The 24,945-nt window shown below is 43.1% G+C and overlaps 1 protein-coding gene across 7 annotated transcripts in view; it reads right to left on the reverse strand.

Annotated features, from left to right (window-relative positions):
* Nucleotides 1-24,945, reverse strand: part of POU2AF2 (POU class 2 homeobox associating factor 2) — a 144,737-nt gene that overhangs the window by 9,981 nt on the left and 109,811 nt on the right. For 6 of the 7 annotated variants that reach the window (XM_073585171.1, XM_073585169.1, XM_073585170.1 and 3 more), the window contains exon 2: nucleotides 15,869-15,978. The exons of the other annotated variant lie outside the window; for it this stretch is intronic. Coding sequence is in view for 4 of the 6 variants with exons in the window: in XM_073585169.1 (XP_073441270.1) it covers nucleotides 15,869-15,978 (110 nt within the window). In the remaining 2 variants the exon portion in view is untranslated. The remainder of the gene's footprint in view (nucleotides 1-15,868; nucleotides 15,979-24,945) is intronic. 7 annotated transcript variants of the gene reach the window in all.

Here is a 24,945-nt window from a genome sequence, read left to right on the forward strand (position 1 = left end):
AACTGGTGTTTATTACAGCTTAGGATCTTAAGGTACTGTCACACTTAGCGATGTACCAGCGATCCCGACCAGCGATATGACGCGGTCAGGATCGTTGGTACATCGCTAAGTGGTCGCTAGTGAGCTGCCAAACAGGCAGATCTCACCAGCGACATCGCAGGGTTCGCTACTTACCTGTCAGACGAGGCGATGAAGACATCCGCCCGCGTCCACGTGTCGCTCATCGTCACAGCAGGAAGCTGACGACGAGAAACGGTCCAGGCTGTTCTCGCACGATCAGCGATAACCAGCGGGGGAGCGGTCGGAGGTAAGTATCAGACATAGCGATATCGCTAGCAATATCGCTATAACGTCACAAAAACCAGTGACATTATAGCGATATTGCTAGTGATATCGCTTAGTGTGACAGGCCCTTTAGTATCTTCTGTCAGATTGCAGAGTGAAAGCTCCAAATATTTTGAAAGATAGGATCCATGTTGTTCTAAGCTAAAAATGGAAAGATAAACGCCCTCTAGATCAACTGTCCAATGTACTATCTTCCGCTTCCTGGACCACAGCTACAGGTAATATATGTGAACCCATAAGACACAAACTGTACTTAGAGTAGGCTATAAATTAGTTCAGGGAGAGCCAGTCCTCCACTTTCTTATAGGGGTTGAATGACTGTGCTATAATGATAAACACCCAGGAATTCAGACTTCAGCCTAAGGCTGGTTTCACACTAGCGTTTTTAGCGCTGAGCTTCGTGCGCGTCCATGCGCAGGCGTCCTGCGCCCCCCATCTTTAACATGAGGGCGCATGGTGTAGCGTTTGCACGCGTTCGTATGCGTTTTCGTGTGCATGCTTTTTTTGTAGTGTGCGCCTAGGCACGCCGGACGTAACCTGTTGCATTTTTGGTCCGTCCGACCTGTCTCAAAAAAACGCTTGCGCACGGAATGCGCAAAAAAATCACATTACAGTCTATGGGAATGCAGGCGTGTGCATTAACATGCGCACGCCTGCGTTTAAATCGCATGCGTTTTAAGAGTTAACATGGCTAAAAACTGGTTAAAACGCATGCGCCTAAAAAAGGCAAACGCATACAAAACGCATGACGCATTTTTTGCATGCAATTCTATTGCGCATGAAGCGCAGCGCTAAAAAGCGCTAGTGTGAAACTAGCCTAATGGAGGTATTCATATTGATACATAGGGACCCATCAGTTTTTTGGTGCCACCTTGACATTGGTTGATGGGCAGGCATGATTTGGCCAAATTATGTGCTAAGCGTTTCATTTTTTCCTAATGTTCAGAAGTTAGTCTTATTTCATATATTTCACATTGACATGCTATGGCATGATAGAGTGCAGCTTTTTTTTTATATTGTATATGAAGGTAGCTGCACCTAGTATGCACCTATTCACACTAGTTTGGATGTGCCAGTCAGTATTTTCTTATTTGTGCTATAATGATGAGTCGTGCTTAGTATAGGTCATTTTTATCAGATCATTGGGGGTCCAACATCTGGAATTCCTACCATTCAGCTGGTTTCAGGGTTTAAATGCTAATTTGAATAGGTTTTTATCTGTTTATAGGTCATCAGTATCACAAGGTAGATTGTCATGGCGGTAACTTGCATGCGTTCCCACTGCCGTGCTACTCACTGTGTTCACCGCTCTGCTTGTCCTCATGTCAGGCTGCCGAGCTGAGTTCATGCAGCGTTTTTAACTCTGCTGTTTATTCCTGATGTCTACACAAGGCTACAGGAGAGCACGACCAGTTATTGTGGGAATTTAACCCCGCTGTGTTCTGCAGGGTTTGGATTCCCTAGCTGATCACCAACCAGCAGGTGATATATCAGGCGACTTCACCCTCCATTCCTTGCTTGAACTTAGGTTCTTAGTAGCTCTGTCGCTAGTGCCTGTATTGGCGTGTTCTTGTTTTGTCTCACCTATCTTCGTCCTGGCTTGCCTCCACATTTATCCTGATCTCTCTGCTTCTGAAGTTTGCTATGAATTCTGAACCTGTGCTTCGTTTCCTGCTTGACTACGCCTCTGTCTTGCCCACCTGTACCCCATTCCCGAGTTTCTGACCCTGCGGTCAGCTGCTGCAGTCCCGGGGACTGCCCTGAAGTGGCACCTGGTGTCTACTGATGGCCTAGCTTATCCTCATCATCAGAGGCTATAGTTAATTTACAGTAGACACTTAAGGGGGTTTTACACATAGCGATATCGCTATGTGTGATACTTACCTCCGACCGGCTCCCCCGCTGTCCATCGCTGATTGCGCGAGAATGTCCGTCTCCATTTCTCGTCGGGCGCTTCCTGCTGGGCTCCTGCTGGCGCCGACGAGCGACGCGTGGAGGCGGGCGGGAGGACGTCAGGATCGCTGTGTGTGAAAGGTGAGCATCGTGCGCTGCGTCGCTGCTGCATCGCTGTGAGATCTGCCTGTGTGACAGCTCACTAGCGATCATTTAGCGATGCACCAGCGATCCTGACTGGGTCGGATCGCTGGTCGGATCGCTGGTGCATCGCTAAATGTAAAGGGGCCTTTAGGCTATGTGCAAACAATGCATTTTCGCAGCATTTTTTTTCCGCGTGGAAAAGTCCAAAAATGCAATGGAATCCTTATGCAAGGTTATTCAATGACAATCCTGAAGTATTGTGTACATGATCAGTAAATTTCTGTGAGTATTTGCAGTGCGTTTTTTTTTTCTGCAGCGTGTCACTTCTTTTTGTGTTTCTACAGCATTTGTAAACCCATTGACTTCAATTGATTCAGTTAAATCCACAGCAAAAACGCAGGTATAAAAATGTTTGCGGATTTGCTGAGTGTTTTGCACTTACCGGCTTCCTATGGTGTTTCCCATGCTGTCATCTGTGTGACAGCGTGGGAAACATCGGTATAGTTGTTCTTATCGTCAGTAATATGACCACCGGTCAGAGTGCTGCGGGATCATGCTGGCAGATGTCAGCATGACCCCGCAGCTGTGACTGTCACCCGCAGTAATGTTACCGCAGACCGTCGATCAGAATGCTGCAGGATCATGCTGGCAGATGTCAGCATGATCCTGCAGCTGTGACTGTGACCTGCGGTAACGCTACAGGAGACTGTCGGTCACAGCGCTGCCGGATAATGCTGTAAAATGTCAGTGTGACCCTGCAGCTGTGACTGTGATCCGCAGGTGTGGGCCGATGAGACTACTCCCATCGGGCTACGTCTGCTGTCACTGACAATAGTGACAACAGGTGCCGCTGACGGGAGACGTAGTCTCACCTGCTGGCACCTGTGCTCATAGTTTAAAAAAAAAAAAAAAAAAAAGTTAAATTACATACAGATTCACATAAAAATAAAAACCCATTATACTCACCTAACACCTAATCCCCAATGCCATAGTCTCGTAGAATTAATGTAAAATAATAAACCACCATATACTCCCTGTCCGCCGTAGTTCAGGTAATCCGAGTGTTTCCCAGCGATCTCATGTGTAGAACAGTCACATCGGGTGATGTGACTGCTCTAACCGGTGGCCGGCGATACACTGACAGGAGGTAATCGCTCCCGCAGTGTATCATTGAGCTGCCATGAGAGGTCACTGGAGTTCATCAGCTCCAGTGCTCTCACTTATGACACCACTGCGTGAAAACTTTCCCAGCAGCAGTAGTGTTGTAAGGGAGATCACCTGAGCTGATCAGCTGATGAACTCCGGTAACCTCTCACTGCTGCTCAGTGATACAGTGTGGGAGCGATTACCTCCTGTCAGTGTATCGCCGACTGTCTTTGAGAGCAGTCACACTACTGATGTGACTGCTCTCAAAGTGATCAGGATCGCCGTGGGACATTATGGATTACCATCTCGGCGGACAGGTGAGGAATATTTGTGGTTTATTTTATTTTTGTTGCAGGAGATGTTGGCTTCGGTGGATTAGGCGTTCGGTAAGCATGGTTTAATTAAGATTATTAAAGGAGTCGGTGTCATTATTTCAAATATAGGACCTTATTCTGGGTGTGAGTGTTTTTTTACAATATCACTATGGGGTTACTAATGGATAGATTTCTTATAGACGCCTCTCCATTACTAACCTGTGGGCTTGATGTCACCTGACAATACAAAGGTGACATCAACCCCACAAATATGAACCCCACTTGCCACCACTACAGGGCAAGTGGGAAGAGCAAGGTTAAGCGCCAGAATTGACATATCTTATAGATGCGCCTTTTCTGTGGCGGCTGAGAGATGATATTTTTAGTCTGGGAGGGGTCAATATCCATGGCCTCTTCTGAGGCTATTAATATCAGCCGCAGCTGCCCGCATAACCTTTGCTGGTTATTATAGGGGTACCCCACATCATTTTTTGGGGGGTTCTCCATTTTAATAGCCAGTAAAGGCTAAGTATACAGCTGTGAGCTGATATTAATAGCATGGAAAGCTCCACGGGTATTACCCCCTTCCCAGGCTATAAACATCTGCCCCAAGCCGTCGGTTGTCCGTCTGCTGGTTATTAAAATTGCATGGGATCCCATGCTATTTTTTTCTTTAAAATTAACAGTTGCTGTCTGGTTACAGCCTATGTACGTTTGTTCTGTTAATGTTCCTACATAGGCTATTGACTGTGTGTTTGTGTTTACTTATAGGCTTAGTAATGAGGGTGTCGGGCTGACATTTCCATTAACAAGCCTAGAGCTAGGTATCCATGACAGCTGCTGAGACATAGCCCTATTCCCAATATTCTGATTCCACTGCATCAGCATGATAAAGGTGGTGTTGAACCAATAAATTACATCACAAAACTTTTTTTCAATACCTTTATTTAGCTCAAAAATGCATTCACTGTTGTAAAAAAACGCATGCAGAAACGTGCATTTTTGCCGCAGCGTTTTTCCTGCCAAGAGATGCAGAAACCTTGCAGAAATTCTGCAAGTATATACTCAATGTGTGCACATAGCCTTAGTCACACCCCTCCAGGGTTAAAACAGCCAGTGGTGGAGGAGTCCACGCACACCAGCGTTCCACCAGACAATCCCTTTACGCTACATAAAGGGATCTCATTCTAAAAGCCAAACTCTGCTTTGCACTGATGAAGGGCAAGTGTCCAGAAACAATTGTCTGTAGATTGGTGTCTGGTTTGACTAATGTCTCTGGTCATGTTGCAGGACTCTTTAACCCCTTAATGACCGCTGATACGCCTTTGAACGACGGTAGTTAAGGGTACTTAAACCACAGCACCGTTAAGCTATGGAATAAGTGTATAGCGCCCCCCAGTGTCGGAATTTTCCAGGGTCTCGGCTACCGGGTTAACAGAGACCCCAAAGAACATGAATCGGTTTTACCGACCCCACTTTTGCGATCGCCGTTATTAACCGTATAATGGCGACCGCAAAATAAAGTCCGATGTGCCATTTAATTTCTCTCTCCTCTAATGTGATCACACAACAGAGGAGAGAGAAATAGCATCCCCAATCCCCCCCCTCTCCCAGTACCTCCCGGTGGTCCTCGGCCCGCGTAAGTCCCCTCCATGGGCGCCGCCATCTTTCAGTTAGAAAATGGCATGCACAGTGTGCCCACCGATATCGGCCGGCCGGCAAATTTCATTCATTCAAAGTACACTTTGACCACTGTGATAAACCCTATCACAGTGATAAAAAAAAATAGTAAATAACCCCCCTTTATTACCCCCTTTAGTTAGGGAAATATAATGAAATAAAGAGAATATATTTTCATTTTTCCGTTAGGGTTAGGGGTGTGTTGGGGTTGGAGCTAGAATTGAGGGGTTTCCACTATTTAGGCACATCAGGGGGTCTCCAAACGCGACATGGCGGCACCATTGATTACAGCCAATTTTGCGTTCAGAAAGTCAAATGGTGCTCCCTCCCTTCCGAGCCCAGACGTGTGCCCAAACAGTGGTTTACCCTAACATATGGGGCATCAGCGTACTGAGGACAAATTGCACACCAATTTTGGGGGTCTCATTTCTCCTTTTACCTTTGGGAAAATAAAAAATTGGGGGCTAAAAAATCATGTTTATTGAAAAAAAAAAAATGATTTTTTATTTTCATGGCTCTGCCTTATAAACTTCTGTGAAGCACTTGGGTGTTCAAAGTGCTCACCACACATCTAGATAAGCTCCTTGGGGGGTGTAGTTTCCAAAATGGGGTCACTTGTGGGGGGTTTCTACTGTTTAGGCACATCAGGGGTTCTGCAAACGCAACATGACGCCTGCAGAACATTCCATCAAAGTCTGCATTCCAAAATGGCGCTCCTTCCCTTCCGAGCTCTCCCATGCGCCCAAACAGTGGTTCCCCCATATATGTGGTATCAGCGTACTCAGGATAAATTGCACAACAACTTTTGTGGTCCAATTTAATCTGTTAGCCTTGTGAAAATAAAAAATAGCGTGCTAAAAAAATCATTTTTGAGGGAAAAGATGTTTTTTTTTTTATTTTCACTGCTCTGCATTATAAACTTCTGTGAAGCACTTGGGGGGGTTCAAAGTGCTCACCACACATCTAGATAAGTTCCTTGGGGGGGTCTAGTTTGAAAAATGGTGTCACATGTTTTTTTCACTGTTTAGGCATATCAGGGGCTCTCCAAACACGACATGGCATCCAATCTCAATTCCAGCCAATTCTGCATTGAAAGTCTAATGGCGCTTCTTCCTTTCTGAGCTCTGCCATGCGCCCAAACAGTGGTTTACCCCCACATATGGGGTATGGTTGTACTCATGACAAATTGAACAACAACTTTGGATGTCTAATTTCTCCTATTACCCTTGTAAAAATAAAAATTTTGGGACGAAAAATCATTTTTGTGGAAAAAGTTTGATTTTTTATTTTCACGGCTCTACGTTATAAACTTCTGTGAAGCACTTAGGGGTTCAAAGTGCTCACCACACATCTAGATAAGTTCCTTAAGGGGTTTAGTTTCCAAAATAGTGTCACTTGTTGGGAGTTTCCACTGTTTAGGCACATCAGGGGCTATCCAAATGCAGCATGGCATGCGATCTCAATTCCAGCCAATTCTGCACTGAAAAAGTCAAACAGCGCTCCTTCCATTCCAAGCCCTGCCGTGCTCCCAAACAGTGGTTTACCCCCACATATGGGGTATGGCGTATTTAGGAGAAATTGCACAACAAATTTTGTGGTTCATTTTCTCTTTTTACACTTGTGAAAATAAAAAAATTGGTCCTGAATAAAATGTTTGTAAAAAAAAAAAAGTTAAATGTTAATTTGTTCCTTTCACATTGCTTCAGTTCCTGTGATGCATGTAAAGGGTTAATAAACTTCTTGAATGTGGTTTTGAGCACCTTGAGGGGTGCAGTTTTTAGAATGGTGTCACTTTTGGGTATTTTCTGTCATATTGACCTCTCAAAGTGACTTAAAATGTGAGGTGGTCCCTAAAAAAAAAAAAAATGGTTTTGTAAATTTTGTTGTAAAAATGAGAAATCGCTGGTCAACTTTTAACCCTTATAACTTCCTAACAAAAAAAATTTGGTTTCAAAATTGTGCTGATGTAAAGCAGACTTGTGGGAAATGTTATTTATGAAGTTTTTTTTGTGACTTATCTCTCTGATTTAAGGGCATAAAAATTTGAAAATTGCAAAATTTTAAAAATTTTCGCTATATTTCCTTTTTTTTTCATAAACGCAAGTCATATCAAAGAAATGTTACCACTAACATGAAGTAAAATACAGTATGTCACGAAAAAACATTCTCTGAATCAGTGGGATCCGTTAAAGCGTTCCAGAGTTATATACAGTGGTCAGAATTTTAAAAATTGGCTTGGTCATTAAGCTGCAAATTGGCTCCGTCACTAAGGGGTTAAAAGGGGACTTGATCACTTGCCATAAATATTTTTAACCCAGATTCTATTAATTCAGGTTTCATTGCTTTCCAACTTTTATTGCTCCTTTAAAAATTAATGGAGAAAGTCACAAGTTTGCAGACAATTCTTGTTGGTAGCGGATTATTCAGGATACTCTCCAAGCATGTGACAACAGAGCTTCTTTATTCAGGAACAATATATGATAAGCTTAACAGATCAGGAATAAATCATTTGTGTGTCTCTATCTGTGCAGCATCTACAGCAGGCTGCTTTTCTCATACACAGACACAGGAAATACAGTCACATGCTATCCCTGTGTGAGCCTCTGGGAGGTTTTTTTTTTGTTCTAAATTTTATAAACAGCATACAAATCTAGCAAATAAACACTCATAGACAGGAATGGAGTTGTTGCACCAAACCTATTCCAACACTTCTCCATTCCATCACATCCGTGTGCCTGGATTTTGCCCTAATTATACATGTGGCACTCATATCTACGGGTCATTTATGGCATATCCTATCAGTAAGCTATTTTCCAGATGGGACAATCTGTTGAAATGGTGTTCATATCTTAAAGGCTGTGGACACATTTGCATTGGACAAAATTATTTTTCATCTAATGGATGTGTTTTTCCTAGTAGTATAGGCTGGATATGAGCTCTGTGGGTCTCTCCTGATAATATAGGCTGGATATAATGTCTGTTTCTCTCCTAGTAATATAGGCTGGATGAGACGTCTGTGTGTCTCTTCCAGTAATATAGGTTGGATGTGATGAAGAGCTTTGAGAATCCTCATCACCAAAAAAATAAAGGGAACACTAAAATACCACATCCTACTGTAGATATCTCTGAATAAAATATTCCAGTTGCAAATTTTTATTCATTGCGTAGGGAATGTGTTCAGAACAATAAAACATAACAATTATCAATGGAAATCAAAATGAATATCCCATGGAGGTCATTTGGAATGATACTCAAAATCAAAGTGGAAAATCAAATTACAGGCTGATCCAACTTCAGTGGAAATGCCTCATGACAAGGAAAAGATGCTCAGTATTGTGTGTCGCCTTGACGTGCCTATATGACATCCCTACAGTACAACGCCTGGGCATGCTCCTGATGAGGCGGCGGATGATCTCATGAGGGGATCTCCTCCCAGACCTGGACTAAAGCATCCCCGCCAACTCCTGGACAGTCTGTGGTGCAACGTGACGGTGGATGGAGCGAGACATGATGTCCCAGATGTGCTCAATCGGATTCAGGTCTGGGGAACAGGCGGGCCAGTCCATAGCTTCAATGCCTTCATCTTGCAGGAACTGCTGACACACTCCAGCCACATAAGTCTGGCATTGTACTGCATTAAGAGGAACCCAGGGCCAACCACATCACCATATGCTCTCACAAGGGGTCTGAAGATCTCGGTATCTAATGGCAGTCAGGCTACCTCTGGCGAGCCCATGGAGGGCTGTGCGGCTCTCCAAAGAAATGCCACCCCACACCATTACTGACCCACTGCCAAACCGGTCATGCTGAAGGATGTTGCAGGCAGCAGATCGCTCTCCACGGCGTCTGCGGATTCTGTCCCGTCAGTCACATGTGCTCAGTGTGAACTTGCTTTCATCTGTGAAGAGCACAGGGCGCCAGTGGTGAATTTGCCAATCCTGGTGTTCTGTGGCAAATGACCCCCTCCACGTCTCCTGGTAGCGCCTCCAGCCTCTGGACACTACGTTGACAGACACAGCAAACCTTTCCCCAGCTCGCATTGATGTGCCATCCTGGATGAGCTGCACTACCTGAGCCACTTGTGTGGGTTGTAGAGTCAGTCTCCTGCTACCACGAGTGTGAAAGCACAACCAACCTTGAAAAATGACCAAAACATCAGCCAGAAGGCATTGGTACTGAGATGCTGACTGTGGTCCCCACCTGCAGAACCACTCCTTTATTGAGGATGTCTTGATAATTGCCAATTTCCATCTAGTCTATTCCATTTGCACAACAGCATGTGAAATTGATTGTCAATCAGTGTTGCTTCCTAAGTGGACAGTTTGATTTCACAGAAGTTTGATTTACTTGGAGTTATATTCTGTTGTTTAAGTGTTCCCTTTATTTTCTTGAGCAGTGTATATTAGGGTGTTGCTGTCTTCATTAGTTCATATAGCAGCATAGCTTATTACCTGCATTTATTTCCTGTTCTGATTTCCTCCTTATATGTAGCTTGTTTTCTCTGCCCTCTTTGAGACTGTAGATACTCTCCACATTGTGGAAATCAGTATATATTCCCATCCCATCCCTGATGAGAGACAGAAGGAATGGGGGAGAGCAGAGAGAACCATCTGGAGCAGTGAACTTTGCTAAATAAATGACTTAGACACTCTGCAAAGGAAAATGGTAGAAACATTTTAATGAAGACTAGTAAGATCATTGCTTAACTTTGCATTTATGAAGCAAATGACCAATTAAATTAAAAATAGTTGTAAAGGGGTGCATAACTTTTAATTACCTACCATATGACCAAATACATTGCCCCCCCAAGTTCTTTAGTCGATACTGATATAGTATAGAAATGTGTCATTGTGATTGTTTCATTGAAGTGCTTCCATCGTGAACCCATCTTTGGAGAGGCATCTTTCCTTTTCATTAGGTATTATATCCAAAAGAAATCCATAGACTTTGTAAGGAGCGGATTAGGATCATAAAAGAAGAAGGTAGGTGCGTCCCTGCTACCAGGTATCATAAACAAACACAGGTTCTGATTTACATAAAGCTGGTGGACGTTTCTACCACGCATTGTAACAAATGGTGATGGAATGAGTCCAAGCCTGTCCTCTTCCATAATGAACTTGCGCTATTGTGCCGGTATGTTTGAGAATTTGCTTGTGTGTGCTCGGTGGAAGGCAATAATATGACATTTCTTACAATCACAGATACATTTTGTTACATTTTTCTAAATTGAATTCCTGACCCTGGTGTGGTGCGAATGTTTTTGACTTGAATAATTACTGATCTTAATTACTTTTCTGGTATTTACATTCCTTAAAGTAGATAGAGACGAGAGAATCGAAAATGTTTCCAATTTTGTAAAAAACATTCAAAATCGCCAGGACTCATGACTTTTTTCTATATCATCCCCTGGAACCAAATAAAACTTTGACTTTCTGACTGCCATTTTTGCCTCCTTTTTCGGGCAGAAAATTGATTAAAATATAAAAAAAATGTGCCCCTCACCTGTCCTGGTCGCGGCAGCTCCCTGCCTGGTCCTCTGCTGGCTCGCTTTTCTCACTTCTCTCTTCAATCTTCAACACCTTCGGTTCTGATTAGGTCTCAAGTAATATCATGATGTTGTTTGAGGAAAAGGATGCGCCTGAGGCGTAGAAGAGTGAAGACGGAAGAGAAGACTGTAGCCAAAGGGAGAAAACGAGCCAACGTAGATTCGGGCAGGGTGCTGCCGTGCCAGGACTGGTGAGGGGTAGGGTGAGTATAACATTTTTTTTCAATTCTTTTATCCCCTTTGTTTTTTATGCTTTACAGTCTGGAGAAATCTCAGAGTATAATAAATGTTTTTTACCTATTTGCATCAATTTTCCAGGCCAAATTTGAGCAAGTGCAGCAAATCCAATTACTGTAACTGTTATGTACGGAAACAATTATGTTGTGTACGTAGCAGCAGTTTGCGACAAAAAATCAGTTTACATGGTAACTATATAGGAACCGTAATCAATAGATTTAAACAAGATCTGTCTTCACTCCTGAAGTGTCTTGTTTAGTAAATGGTCGTATTTCCCGTGAAATAAATATTTTGGATCACCATTTTTTATATCTCTCCGTTGTCTATCCTTCTGTTATTCATCTTAGAAATGTAGACCGGTAAATTGATAACTGGAGACACCATTCCCCCAGTCAAACGGGCGTGTCCCTGCCCACTCAGCACTGATTGGACAGTGTCAGACCCCCAACTGGTAACACTTATCAGTTTATTCAAGTTTCTATGAAGAATAATAAAGGAACAATGCAGCATAGAGTTCTAAGAAAAGATGTCCCACAATCTGTAGATTTTGGGGAACTAAAATTATTTACTAAAATAAATAAAGTCAGGAGTGATACCAAACATCCTCCTTTTAAAATGCAAAAATTAAAAATAATTTAAAAAAAAATGATTAAAATAAAATTCATTTTGGCTAAATTCCAACTTTTTCTGAATATCCGCACCATTTGAAAATCCCTTCAATGACCTGAAATCCTCTTGGATATTTTCCCCCATTAATAAATAAATACTTTTAGAGCTGATAGTTGTTTCTGTCTATTATATATGTCTAATATATATATATATATATATATATATATATATATATATATATATATATATATATATATATATATATATTACAGATAATTGGAATATAATTTGTACAGATTTTTTCTGTGAATTTGTGGCAAATCCATAATAAAAATCCCAGGTGTTGACAAAGAAAAAAAAAAAATAGTTTGCATTGATTTCTGGTCTTTGATTATACAAAGTTTCAACATGAAAACAAATATGTTCAATCCTAGAATGTATGGAATAGTGTATATAGGAATTGGGCCTGTTGGGCAATAGCGGGTGCCCTTCACCTATTAAAGGGGATGTTCCCTACTTTATAACACTTTCTATGGTACAAAAGTAAAGACAAAGTCAATGCTTATCTAGGGAACTGACTCTGCTCCCCCCATATTATCCACAGTGTCCCCCAATGGTCTTCTGTCTTCTTCCAGCAGGGGAAGTTGTGTGATTCCCTGCAACCAATCAGAGGCCATGATCGGCTACAGTCCTTATATTTTATTAAACCAAAATCATCAATCTGTGGAACGGCAAAAAGTGAAGGCTGCAGCTCATCAACCGCCTCTGACTGCAGTGGTCATATGATACCACATACTGGAAGAAGCCAGCGAGTGGCACAGCGGTGAGGAGCATGGAGACCTGGCTTTAGTGTAGTAGGTGAGTTTTTTTTCTCCCACCACACTGGGCTTTTTTAGAATATGTTTTAGAGTCCTGGACAACCTCTTTAATACAGGAACTCAGGGGAGTATTTGGAGTGTTTATGTTGGGGCATATTACCTGGGTACTGACTGCCAGGAAAGGGTGACAACAACCAGTGTTTGACTAGGTTGTCAAAGGCCCACCAATAATAATGATTTTTGGAGGCCACTTTTCTGCCGCATGCAAGAATAACTTGATCTTAATACACAAATTTACTCTTGGTCCTACATAATATTAACTTGGCTAGCTCATTTACTGATTAATTAGATGATAGCTTTTTCTGCAAATTGTTAATCAAATGTAATAGCACTACTCATTAGCACTTCTTCACAGGGGCATACCGGAGGATTCTCCTGCTCCCCAGTGGGCCAGTCGGAGCCTGCTGACAACAGCCACTTGGCATTATCCAGGGTAGATACAAAACTTGGAGGTCAAATGAAACTCTGACCGCACTTTGTAGCTCCAACGCATCAATAACATAATACAACACTGGCTGACATTGTATCATCATGTGTATTTTGTTAACATTATTAATAAGGAAGCTGTAAATATTTTTTATACTTTATTTTAACAAATACAACTTTGAAGTTTTAAAGAAAAGGTTCTCATTTCTGAGAATAATTTTATTCAAAAATAATTAAATACAGCATTAATGAAGAAAATAAGTAAACAAAAGCAGCGAGTGTGATTAAAACATTCTACCCATCAAGAGGGAAAGCTGAAAGTTACAGCATGCTGATTGTTCTCATCATCATTAGTATCTGCAGAGAAGAAACCATGCTTGACCTAAGGTTTGAAACTATTTTTTACGTATGGCCCTTTGTTAGGTTGTATTAACAAGCCAGTTCGTCTTTATGGCAAAGAGCTACTTTGTCTACTTTGAAGGGGTAAGATTAAAACAAGACTTAACACAGACCGTACCCCCGCTCATAAGATAATACAACTGTATCTGGTGATTGCTCGCAGCACAATACTCAGCAGCAACGTCCACACCAAATTATGCAGATATGGTTTTTAGAATTCGTTATGGCAATGCGGCAAATTTTCTGCAGCACTGTAGAGGGTGAAATCTGCAATGAAAATCAAATCTGCAGCACAAATTGATAGACAATTTACAGCGCAGATCAATCAATGCTGCAGATTTTGTTTGCTATTGGATGGATTAGATTTGGTCAAATGTCATCCATGATGCAGGTACTGTGATAGACAGAGATTTTCACTAAGAAATTCAATATGTAAAATTTTCTGCCCAGTGTGCACATATGCTTAGACTTAACGAGCATATGTGCATACAGGGTAATCAATACAAGCAGATAATTTTACTATACTGTACATAGACCCACAGGGGTAAAAGTAGCTCATATCAGTTCACATTACTTACGAAGGGCATAGCAATGCTAGCCGCAGAGAGTGCAGCAGTGACTGGGCCCATGCGGTAGGGAAGCCCACCTATTTCAGCAGCTTGAACAATAGGTAGCAACTAATAGAATGGTATTTAACAGGGAGAAATGCAAGATTCTACATCTGGACATACTAAAATTACATCTGCAGAATGGGAGGAATAGAACTAAGCAACAGCACGTGTGAAAAAGACTTGGGTATGCTAATAGATCACAGACTGCACATGAGTTAACAGTGTTATGCAGCAGCAAAAAAAAAAGCAAACAGTTCGAGAATCATAGAGTCTAGATCAAGTGAAGTAATTATCTCCCTCTACTCCTCCTTGGTCAGGCCTCCTCTGGAATACTGTGTACAGTTCTGGGCACCACATTTTAAAAAAGACATCAACAAACTGGAGCAAGTTCATAGAAGAGAGACCAGAATGGTGACCGGTCTGCAAACCCTATCCTATGAGGAATGGTTACAGGATTTGAAGATGTTTAGCTTGCAAAAAAGAAGACTGAGAGGTGACTTAATAGCTATCTACAAATATCTCAAGGGCTGTCACATTGTAGAAGGATTATCATTATTCTCATTTGCACATGGAAACACAAGAAGCAATCAGATGACACTGGGAGGAGACACAGATTAGATATTAGAAAAAACTTTGACAGTGAGGGTGATCAATGAGTGGAACAGGCTGCCACGAGAGGTGGTGAGATCTCCTTCAATAGAAGTCTTCAAACAGGCTGGACAGACATCTGTCTGAGATGGTTTAGTGAATCCTGCATTGAGCAGGGGGTTGGACATGATGACCTTGGAGGTCCCATACTACTGTTAAATTCTAGGATTCTATGAATCTAAGAATGTGAGACATTATTACAGGAAGAGGTCAGGATCGGAGACATTATTACAGTATGGGGGACATTTCTACATAAGCTAGTGAACACGTATGTCTTCACAGGATCTAGAATGATACAAGGGCCCATACATCTGACAAACATGCAGGTGGGGGCCCAGGGCCACATTTTGCATCGGGGCCCATCGTAATCTAGTTGCCCCACTCTTACTTATCCCCACTTTTTTTCAACTTCAGTTACACAGATCCGTGATAAGTAGGTCCATTTTTGATTACATCATTGTGAAATGAAACTTTTTTTATTATACTATTAAAGATTGTAGATTGATTTTATGTATAAAATACTCAGTAATAAACTCTTCAACAGGAAAAGGAAACAAGAAAATGTTTCCGCATTAAAGGAGTTGACGGCTTTCAGGAAAGTTGGTCCCAAACTCTGCAAAATACCTAAATTACCAAACTCAGCAGGTGCTCTCCCTTCCTTGGTCCCAGCACTGCTCCGTGCTAGCCACCACTGCTTTAGCCAATCACAGCTGATTGACAGCAGGCACCACTGTGCTCAGCGCATGTGCCGCTAATATCAACGTCATGTGATGTCACTCCTGCGCCCAAAACACTGGAACAGGAGGGGGAACCTACGCTGGACCCAGGGGGTGTGTTACCACCTGCTTAGTTTGAGGTATTTTACATAGTTTTCTTTCCCATTTAGTGGAAAGCCCCTTTAATAGCATTAGTTGCAGGTTGTGTCATAGTTGCAGTAATTATTGCCTCTGGGAACAATGAATTTGTGATCTTTGTGGCATTGTAGGAACTCACATTTATCCTGGATCCCGTTGTCTGCCTGGACCTTTTCTCTGCTAGGAGATCCTTGACTGTATGTTTCACGCGCACTCCTTGGTAGACCCGCTTGTTGAAGTCGGTAGGAACTAAAAAAACACAGAAGATACGAGAGCTATGATTAGGGCAATTTAATTTGCACCGGAAAAAGTACTGTAAATGTATGAACGCTTCCTGAAGCTCTGCATGGGCATGACCTCTTTGAAACCCTGTCTATGGCAGGGGTCCCCAACCTGTAGCTCGGGAGCCACATGTGGCTCACGGTCCCATAAATTATGGATTGTGGCTGTCTGCCAGCTTGGTGCATTAGCTCCAGGTCAAGCAAACAGGCATGAAGAGAACATCTCAAAATGGTGAATATTGTGAGTAGCCCTGCACAGAAGAGCAGATCTGGATGCACATATACTGACTTTGGGTTTAGAGATGATTTAGGTATGGTATGCTGGAGGATGATACTACCTGTTAGAGGAGGTGTTCAAAGCTGGATGTGACAATGTGATGGGGGTATTGCGGGAACAACCCCTGGACCTCTATGTACTTCTTTAGAGTGATTTATGTGGAAAAGCTTTGGTTATGAATATACTTGTAATGGGAGCTTTGGTTGACACTATTTTGAAGGGGCTGGGAGATGGCTGTGGCTCGCGACCCTCTCTCAGTGCTGGATGTGGCTCACGACCATCTCTCTAATAAGGCTATTTTCACACATCAGGATTTTCTGACAGGCAGGATCCGGCGTTGCGCCGGATCCGGCGTAAATTGTGGAAAACTGATTAAATGGATCTGTTTTTCCGCCGGATCCGTCTAGCTCGCTGGTAATGGATGAGGGCCTCACTATATCTGTTTCCTGTGGGTTGGCCAATTGGATCTGAAAATGCTCAGACTTAAAAAAACAGATCCGGTAACCGGATCCATCTTTTTCCGGATCTGGCGCATTCCGGCACCCATAGACTTGCATTGTAGCAAAAAGCCAGACGCGCCGGATCCGGCGCTGTCCAGTTTTTCACCGCAGACAAACGTTGCTTGAGATGTTTTTTCCAGAATCAAAATTTTAGCCGGATCCGGCAAAAAACGGAAGAAACAGGAGGCCATGTGGCGCGATCCAGCGCCAATGAGAAAAAAAACTTCCGGCGGCAGATTTAGCCGGTTCCGGTTTTTCTAAAAATAGCCCGATCCTGCCTGTCGGAAAAAACCTGATGTGTGAAATTAGCCTAAGCTGAATGTGGCTATCGATGTCAGAAAGGTTGGGGACCACTGGTCTATGGTGATCAGTGGATAACTGTGCATGTTTATTTCTGTAAGGAAAGGGGGTTTCACCCTCTGTCCATGGATTTGCTTATTTCACAGCTGAACCGCTGAACCAATGGCCATGCATGGTGCGAAACCACTCAACTTAAATAGAGGTCCTGTACAACATTTACACCATCCACTCCATGACAGGTCCCAGGATTTCCCCCGTTTTCATCCTATCACCCCTATATAATAATAATAATAATCTTTATTTATATAACGCCAACATATTCCGCAGCGCTTTACAGTTTAACAGTTTCAAAACATAAAAGTCATAAGTAACAACGTTAACAATACAGTAATTAAAGTAAAATAAGATGATCCTGCTCGTGAGAGCTCACAATCTACAGTGAGGTGGGGGAGATACAAAGTACAGGTGTGTATTTACAATGATGTATTTACAATGATGGTCCAGCCATCTTGAGATGGTGGGGGACAGAGATAGTGAATGGGCTACATACTCACCCAGGTGTGTTTTTAATCTGTTTTTTTTTTCCCTTGCTTAGCATGGTTTGGGAGACCCCACCCCTCTCTTGAGTGATGTGCACATAAGAGCTGTCTCAGACCACAAGCCCATACTAGGGAGCGGCTTGTCTGAATCCTGTTCATATTAGACACTGTTCAAATGATCAGGTTTTTAATACATTAGATAGGGACTGCTTCAATAGGGGTTACCTTGACGTGGTGGAGCAGCTTGGTGTACATTTTTTTGCGCAACAAAATGTATCTACTAAATACCCTGTATTTGTTATCCAGCACTTGCTGATTACTGCCATTTTTTATTTGGGTCAATAAGGAAGTGCCATATTATAGTCTGAATATAAATATTCCGGATAATAATAAAAGAAACAATATCTTTATATAAAAGTATACCTTTATTAAAATAGGGTAACAATAGTATACAACCGTGTCCTCTGTGTATAGATAGGATTAATTCCGAAACGCGCGTCGGGGCTGTGTTTCTCTGTGACCGGCAGGCTGTGCTCCAGGTATACACTTTTCTCATTCTCTCTCATTATTTATTTATTGGCACTTTTGATGATTATACCCCTGTCTGTTTATATTGCACTTGGCATTTTGAGTTAAAGGTATATGTTGTTGGTTTGAAAAGCACCATACATTTTATTTTTTACTTACTTAACAGTTGGCAACTGTCATATTGTTCTTTTGGCACTTGGCACTTTATAGTATGATGATGATGATTTTTTTGAAATTCACATTTTTTCCTGTTTCTCAGGGTGTTTATATATAAATCCATCACTATTATATTTTCACGTATTTATATGAGAAAGATATTTTATATATTGTGATTATTTATATATATATGTATATACATATATATGTGTATATTTGATATTAATGACTGGCCAGCCTGCTATGTCTTTTGTATTTTTCTAATTTTTATTTTAATTATTACTATCTATACACAGAGGACACGGTTGTATACTATTGTTACCCTATTTTAATAAAGGTATACTTTTATATAAAGATATTGTTTCTTTTATTATTATCCGGAATATTTATATTCAGATTATAATATGGCACTTCCTTATTGACCCAAATTCGAATACTGTCTTGTTGGTTTTTCTTAAATATTTCGAATGGTCTACCATTCTTTTAGCTGCTACATATAGTAGAATTATTAATATATTATATATAATTGACTGATTTACATAAATATTGCTAAATTCAGGCTATATTGGTATTTTTGCCATTTTTTATTGCAGAGTATTTTTGCAATTCTGTCATTCTGGTGTTTTCTTGTTGTATCTCAGTTTGTGGGTGGTGTGAGCATTGTCTGATCGACGTGTTCACATTTGTGCAGGTCACGTGTGTTTTTAATCCATTTTTTTTCCCTTGCTTAGCATGGTTTGGAGGACCCCACCCCTCTCTTGTGTGACGTGCACATAAGAGCTGTCTCAGACCACAAACCCAATGTCACGCGGGGCTTAGGTCAACTAAGGCTGAAATACCCGGGGCTCCTGTGGTGTCCCTTTAACTAGGGGAAACCCTGTCTGACCCTCAACCCAGGGTTTTTGCTGATGGTGCAAATGCCTGAGCCTTCAACCTTTCCTTATCATCTGCTCAGCCCTAAGCTTAACCCTCCACCCTGTGAGGAGACAAACCACCAAAGCCCCACACAATAATGACAGACAGGGAGAACTTAAACTGCACTGCGCCGCATACACACAGGACTATACAGTAATGTGAACAGGGCACAACAAAACACAAATATGGGAAGGCGAAAAGGTAACAACGGATCATACGCCACCAGATACGAATCTCTCTCTCGCTCTCTCCCCCCAACACCTCCACTCCAGACCGGAACCACTTGGTATAAAACACAAGCTATAATCGGCGACGCCCATAGGCCAGCACGACTATTTAAAGACCGTGGGCGTGACCAAACATCCAACCTGATCTCCAGCTAGATTAACCCCCGATAACCTGAGAAAATCAAGCCGGCGCCACTGAGGCTATAGTGGACGGAGGTGAAACTACCTCTGCCTGCCGGACGCTGTGGTGTGAATAGCGTCCGACATGACACCCATACTAGGGAGCGGCTTGTCTGAATCCTGTTCATATTAGACACTGTTCACATGTTCAGGGTTTTAATACATTAGCTAGGGACTGCTTCAATAGGGGTTACCTTGACGTGGTAGAGCAGCTTGGTGTACATTTTTTTGCGCAAAAAAAGTATCAACTAAATACCCTGTATTTGTTATCCAGCACTTACTGATTACTGCCATTTATTATTGCAGAGTATTTTTGCAAATCTGTCATTCTGTGTTTCCTTGTTGTATACTCACACTTGCACATAAAATGACTTTGATTAGTGAACGTTATAGGCTGCTCTGAATAGGTGTGTTTTGAGAGCACGCCTAAAACTCTGCAAATTGTGGATAGTCCCAATTTCTTGGGGTAGAGCATTCCAGAGGATTGGCGCAGCGCGGGAGAAGTCTTGGAGTCGGGAGTGGGAGGTGCGGATTAGTGCAGAGTTTAGTCGAAAGTCTTTTGCAGAGCGCAGTGGTCGGCTAGGCCAATAGACAGAAATGAGGGAGGAGATGTAGGGGGGTGCCGCACTGTGGAGAGCTTTGTGGGTGAGAACAAGTACTTTGAATTGGACCCTATAATGAATGGGCAGCCAATGTAAGGACTGGTGAAGAGCAGACGTGTCCGAGTACCGATTAGCCAGATAGATGACCCTGGCTGCTGCATTAAGTATGGACTGGAGAAGGGAAAGTAGAGTAGCGGGGAGGCCAATTAATAGAGCATTGCAGTAGTCCAGGCGGGAGTGAATCAATGCGACAGTGAGGGTTTTTGCTGTTTCCATGGTGAGAAAAGGGCGAATTCTGGAGATGTTCTTTAGGTGTAGGCGGCATGAGCGGGCAAGACATTGTATATGGGATGTGAAGGAGAGGTTGGTGTCAAATATAACACCCAGACAGCGTGCCTGCTGCCGGGGTGTTATTATGGTGCCACCCACGGAGAGGGAAATGTCAGATTTAGGGAGGTTAGTAGATGGCGGGAGCAGAAGAAGTTCAGGTTTTGAGAGGTTAAGTTTCAGCTAGAGAGCGGACATGACATTGGAGACTGCGGAGAGACAGTCACTGACGTTCTGTAGTACAGCGGGGGTAAGGTCAGGGGATGACGTATATAGTTGTGTATCATCAGCATAAAGATGGTACTGAAAGCAAAATCTGCTGATGGTCTGTCCAATTGGGGCCATGGACTGAGCCCTGAGGTACCACGACAGCGAGAAGAGGAGATGACGTGGAGCCAGCGAACAAAACACTGAAGGAGCGGTCAGAGAGATAGGAAGAGAACCAGGAGAGAGCGATGTCCTTAATGCCTAGTGACTGGAGCCTATGGAGTAGGAGACGGTGGTCAACAGTGTCGAAAGCTGCAGAAAGGTCGAGAAGAATGAGCAGAGAGTGTTCACCGTTACATTTTGCTGTCAGAAGGTCATTGGTCACTTTGAGGAGTGCAGTTTCAGTCGAATGTAGGGGTCGGAAGCCAGACTGTGAAGGGTCTAGGAGGGAGTGAGTGGAGAGGTAACGGGTAAGGCGGCAGTAGACTAGGCACTCCAAGAGTTTAGAGATGAAGGGGAGATTGGAGACTGGTCTGTAGTTGTTTGTGCAGGATGGGTCAAGAGCAGGTTTCTTTACTAATGGAGTAATGATAAAGAGTTTGAAGGAGGATGGGAAAATGCCTGAGGAGAGGGAGAGATTAAAGATTGTAGTTAGGTGAGTTGTGATGACTGGAGAGAGAGACTGGAGGAGTTGTGAGGGAATGGGGTCAGTAGTGCATGTAGTTGGGCGAGAAGAAGAGAGGAGTCTGGAGACTTCTTCTGTGATGGGATCAAATGTGGAAAGTGAGCCAGGGGAAATGCAGGTAGGGATGGGAGTCACAGCACTTGGTGGTTGGGAGCGGATTTCCTGACGGATATTATCTATTTTCTTTATAAAATGGGAGGCCAGGTCATTTGCACAAATGTCTGAGATAGGAGCTTGTGTTTTGGCCTGAGGAGGGAGTGAAAGGTGTCAAAAATTTTCTTGGGGTTGTTGGCTAGTGAGGAGATCAGGGTGGTGAAGTAGGTCTGTTTGGCGAGGTGAAGGGCAGAGTTGTAGGTTCTTAGCATAAATTTGAAGTGGATGAAGTCTTCTGGTGTGCGGGTTTTTCTCCATCGGCGTTCAGCACTCCTAGAGCATCGCTGGAGAAATTGAGTTTGCAATGTGAGCCAGGGCTGTTTTACTCTGTGTTTGGAGATTCTGAGGGTGAGGGGCACTACCTGGTCAAGGGTGGTTGTAAGAGTGTTGTAGTGATGAACAGCCAGATCAGGACAGGAAAAAGAGGAGATTGGGGACAGGGAAGATTGTAGGGAATCTGAAAGTGTCTGAGGGTTAATGTGGATCCTATCTGTTGCTGCTGGCCGGTGGAGCAAGGTGAAAGCCAGAACAAAATTGGAGCCAAAATCATAGTCAAAGATAGCCATGTTCAAATCCAGGAGTTCTGGCAGTAACAGAAAGAAGAGAGAGACTGGTCTGACTGTCAGGGGGCAATAACATAATCCAGTGTGCCCAATTCCTCAACCCTAGAACGCATAACCATAGAAATCTACACTTTCACATACCTGGGGCCTTTTAGGCCTGTGTGCAAATAGCATGGAATAACTCAAATAAAAATAACTTTTCAAAGTTTATTTGAAAATTGCAAAGTAAGTATGCATTCCCACAAGTGCTGGGGTCCACCAGGAGGGGATCCGTAATGGATCTGACCTCCTGGTGACCCCAGCTAAGGCTGGCGAAATCCAGGCATTCCGGCAGCCTTAACTGGAGTTACCAGGAGGTCAGATCCATTACGGATCCCCTCCTGGCTGACCCCAGGGCCAATGGGAATGGGTTATAGGAAGTTTCGCCCCCAGCAGTTCGCCAAAGGTACATTTTGCCCCTATCATTTCGCCCCCAGGAGGATTCGCCCCCGAACATTTTGCTCCGAGCATTTTGCCCCCGGATGTTTTGCCCTCGGATGTTTTGCTCCCAGATGTTTCGCTCCCAGCAGTCGCCCCCGGATGTTTTGCCCCCAGATGTTTTGCCCCCAGCAGTCGCCCCCGGATGTTTTGCCCCTGGATGTTTGTACCCTGTTTTGCCCCCAGAATTTTGTGTTTGGATGCTTCGCCAGTTTGTCCTTGTGGTTCTTGAATTCCCATCTGTCATCAGTCCACATGTCACAAAAGTACTGTACAGAGTGCTGCACTTTTGTGACATTTTAAATCAACTGTTTCCATCTGTAAACCTCACAACTGATTGTATTATAGTGTCAGAGAATTTTGCCGGCAATTTTAACAAGACATTTTCCAAAACCTTTTTGTGTTTAAAAAAAAAAAAAAAAACCACGAAAAAAATAAACGGATTAAAAAAATGTAGTGTGAATAAGGCCTGATTTAGGTGGGGAATGTAAACCACTCTAAAATCAAAACATTTTGTGAACTTTTACCTGACCCAGCACTGAGCTGCTTTTTTGCACGTTTTGTTGCAGATGTAACAATTTTTTTCATGTCAGGTGTCCTGCGAGTTACATTAGACTAGCTCTTATTTCATCTTTACATCAGAATATAGCAGTGTCTAAAATCTCTACAAAGAGAGGTGTACTAGCACAAAAAATCAGTCAGCTTCCACAGCAATTCACTTTCTACAAGTATTTATTCAGTCGTATCCAAACGTGGGAAGTGGTGAAAATAACCAATCCCCACAACCACGCAGCACAAGCAGCAAGACCTGAAGTAATCCGACTTGTCAATGAGGCGCTCACCAGGGCAAGGACAACACAGGAGACATCAAAACCGATTCTCAAAGAAGTCATTTCAGGAATCCATTCTAATGTTGTAGCACTTCTCCCAAGGAAAGTATCACTGAAGAGAACAATTCGATTATCAAGGAAACTTGGCAACATTCCAAGGTTGCCCCAAACCCTTGATCAACTTGTTATTCCCCAGGAGTTCCAGGGGATCAGTATTGATGGTATCCAGCAGCAGTTCCTTCTGAATGATTCTGGTAAGCATTTAACATTTCCTTTATGCAGAATTATTGCAAAGTTTATGTTGCACAAATGTGAAAAATTATGTATTACAAAGTGCTGATATAGAATACTATGTGATTATTTTGCCTTAAAGGGAAACTTTGAGGATAGTATAATGTAGGGTGAGGCCTGCTGATTCCAACCATGCCTCACTTGTTTAGTTGCAGTCTGATTCACTGCTCAGCTTCAAAGTAGAAGTCCTGCCTTTGAGATACAGTGGTCTGTCATGTTTATAAGCAGAGTGGAAACCTTGTCCACCAACCATGATTTGCAGGTATCCAGCCACTGTCAATCACAGCCAGAGGACAAGGTTGTCTGAATGGCTGGAATCTTCTTTGCATAATGGCAGCATACATTCACATGCAGGGACATAAGTAGGCCCTGGCCCCATAGCAAAGTTTTGAAGGGGCCTGGGCCCCCTTCCTCTGCGATGCCCTGCCCCTTTAGCCTTACCCCCTGCCAACAGCCTGAAATGAAGTTTCAATTCTGACTTAAGGGGCTTTTACACATAGCGATATCGCTAAAGCGTCACCCATTTTGTGACGTAGCAGCGATATCGCTAGCGATATAGCTATGTGTGATACCTCAGACCGGCTCCCCCGCTGTCTGTCACTGATCGCGCGAGATCATCCAGTTCCATTTCTCGTCGGGCGCTTCCTGCTGGCGCCGACGAGCGACGCATGGACGCAGGCGGGAGGACGTCAGGATCGCCGCGTCTGAAAGGTAAGTAACGACTGCTGCTGCGTCGCTACATCGCTGTGAGATCTGCCTGTGTGACAGCTCACTAGCGACCATTTAGCGATGCACCCAGCGATCCTGACCGGGTCATATCGTTGTCGGGATCGCTAGTGCATCGCTAAGTGTGAAGGGGCCTGTTAGTGCTGGGAAGAGGGTACACCATGCTCCGGTAGGTGCCGGTCACCTACCGGAGCATGGCAGGGGGTTAATATTCACCACCTGCTGCCACACGCTGTGTTCCATTGCTTTGATACAGGACCTGGAATGATGTATGCAAGGATCTGAATCAAACCAGAGTGAGGAAATAATAATAATAATAATAATAATTTTTATTTATATAGCGCCAACATATTCCGCAGCACTTTACAATTAAGCGGGGACATGTACAGACAATAAATTCAATACAAGGAAAGCAGCGCAGCAGCAGGCGGTGAGTATTAATTTATCCTTGC

The sequence above is a fragment of the Dendrobates tinctorius genome, unplaced genomic scaffold (assembly GCF_039654945.1).
Source record: "Dendrobates tinctorius isolate UK_male_01 unplaced genomic scaffold, ASM3965494v1 ptg000086l, whole genome shotgun sequence".
NCBI lineage: Eukaryota > Metazoa > Chordata > Amphibia > Anura > Dendrobatidae > Dendrobates > Dendrobates tinctorius.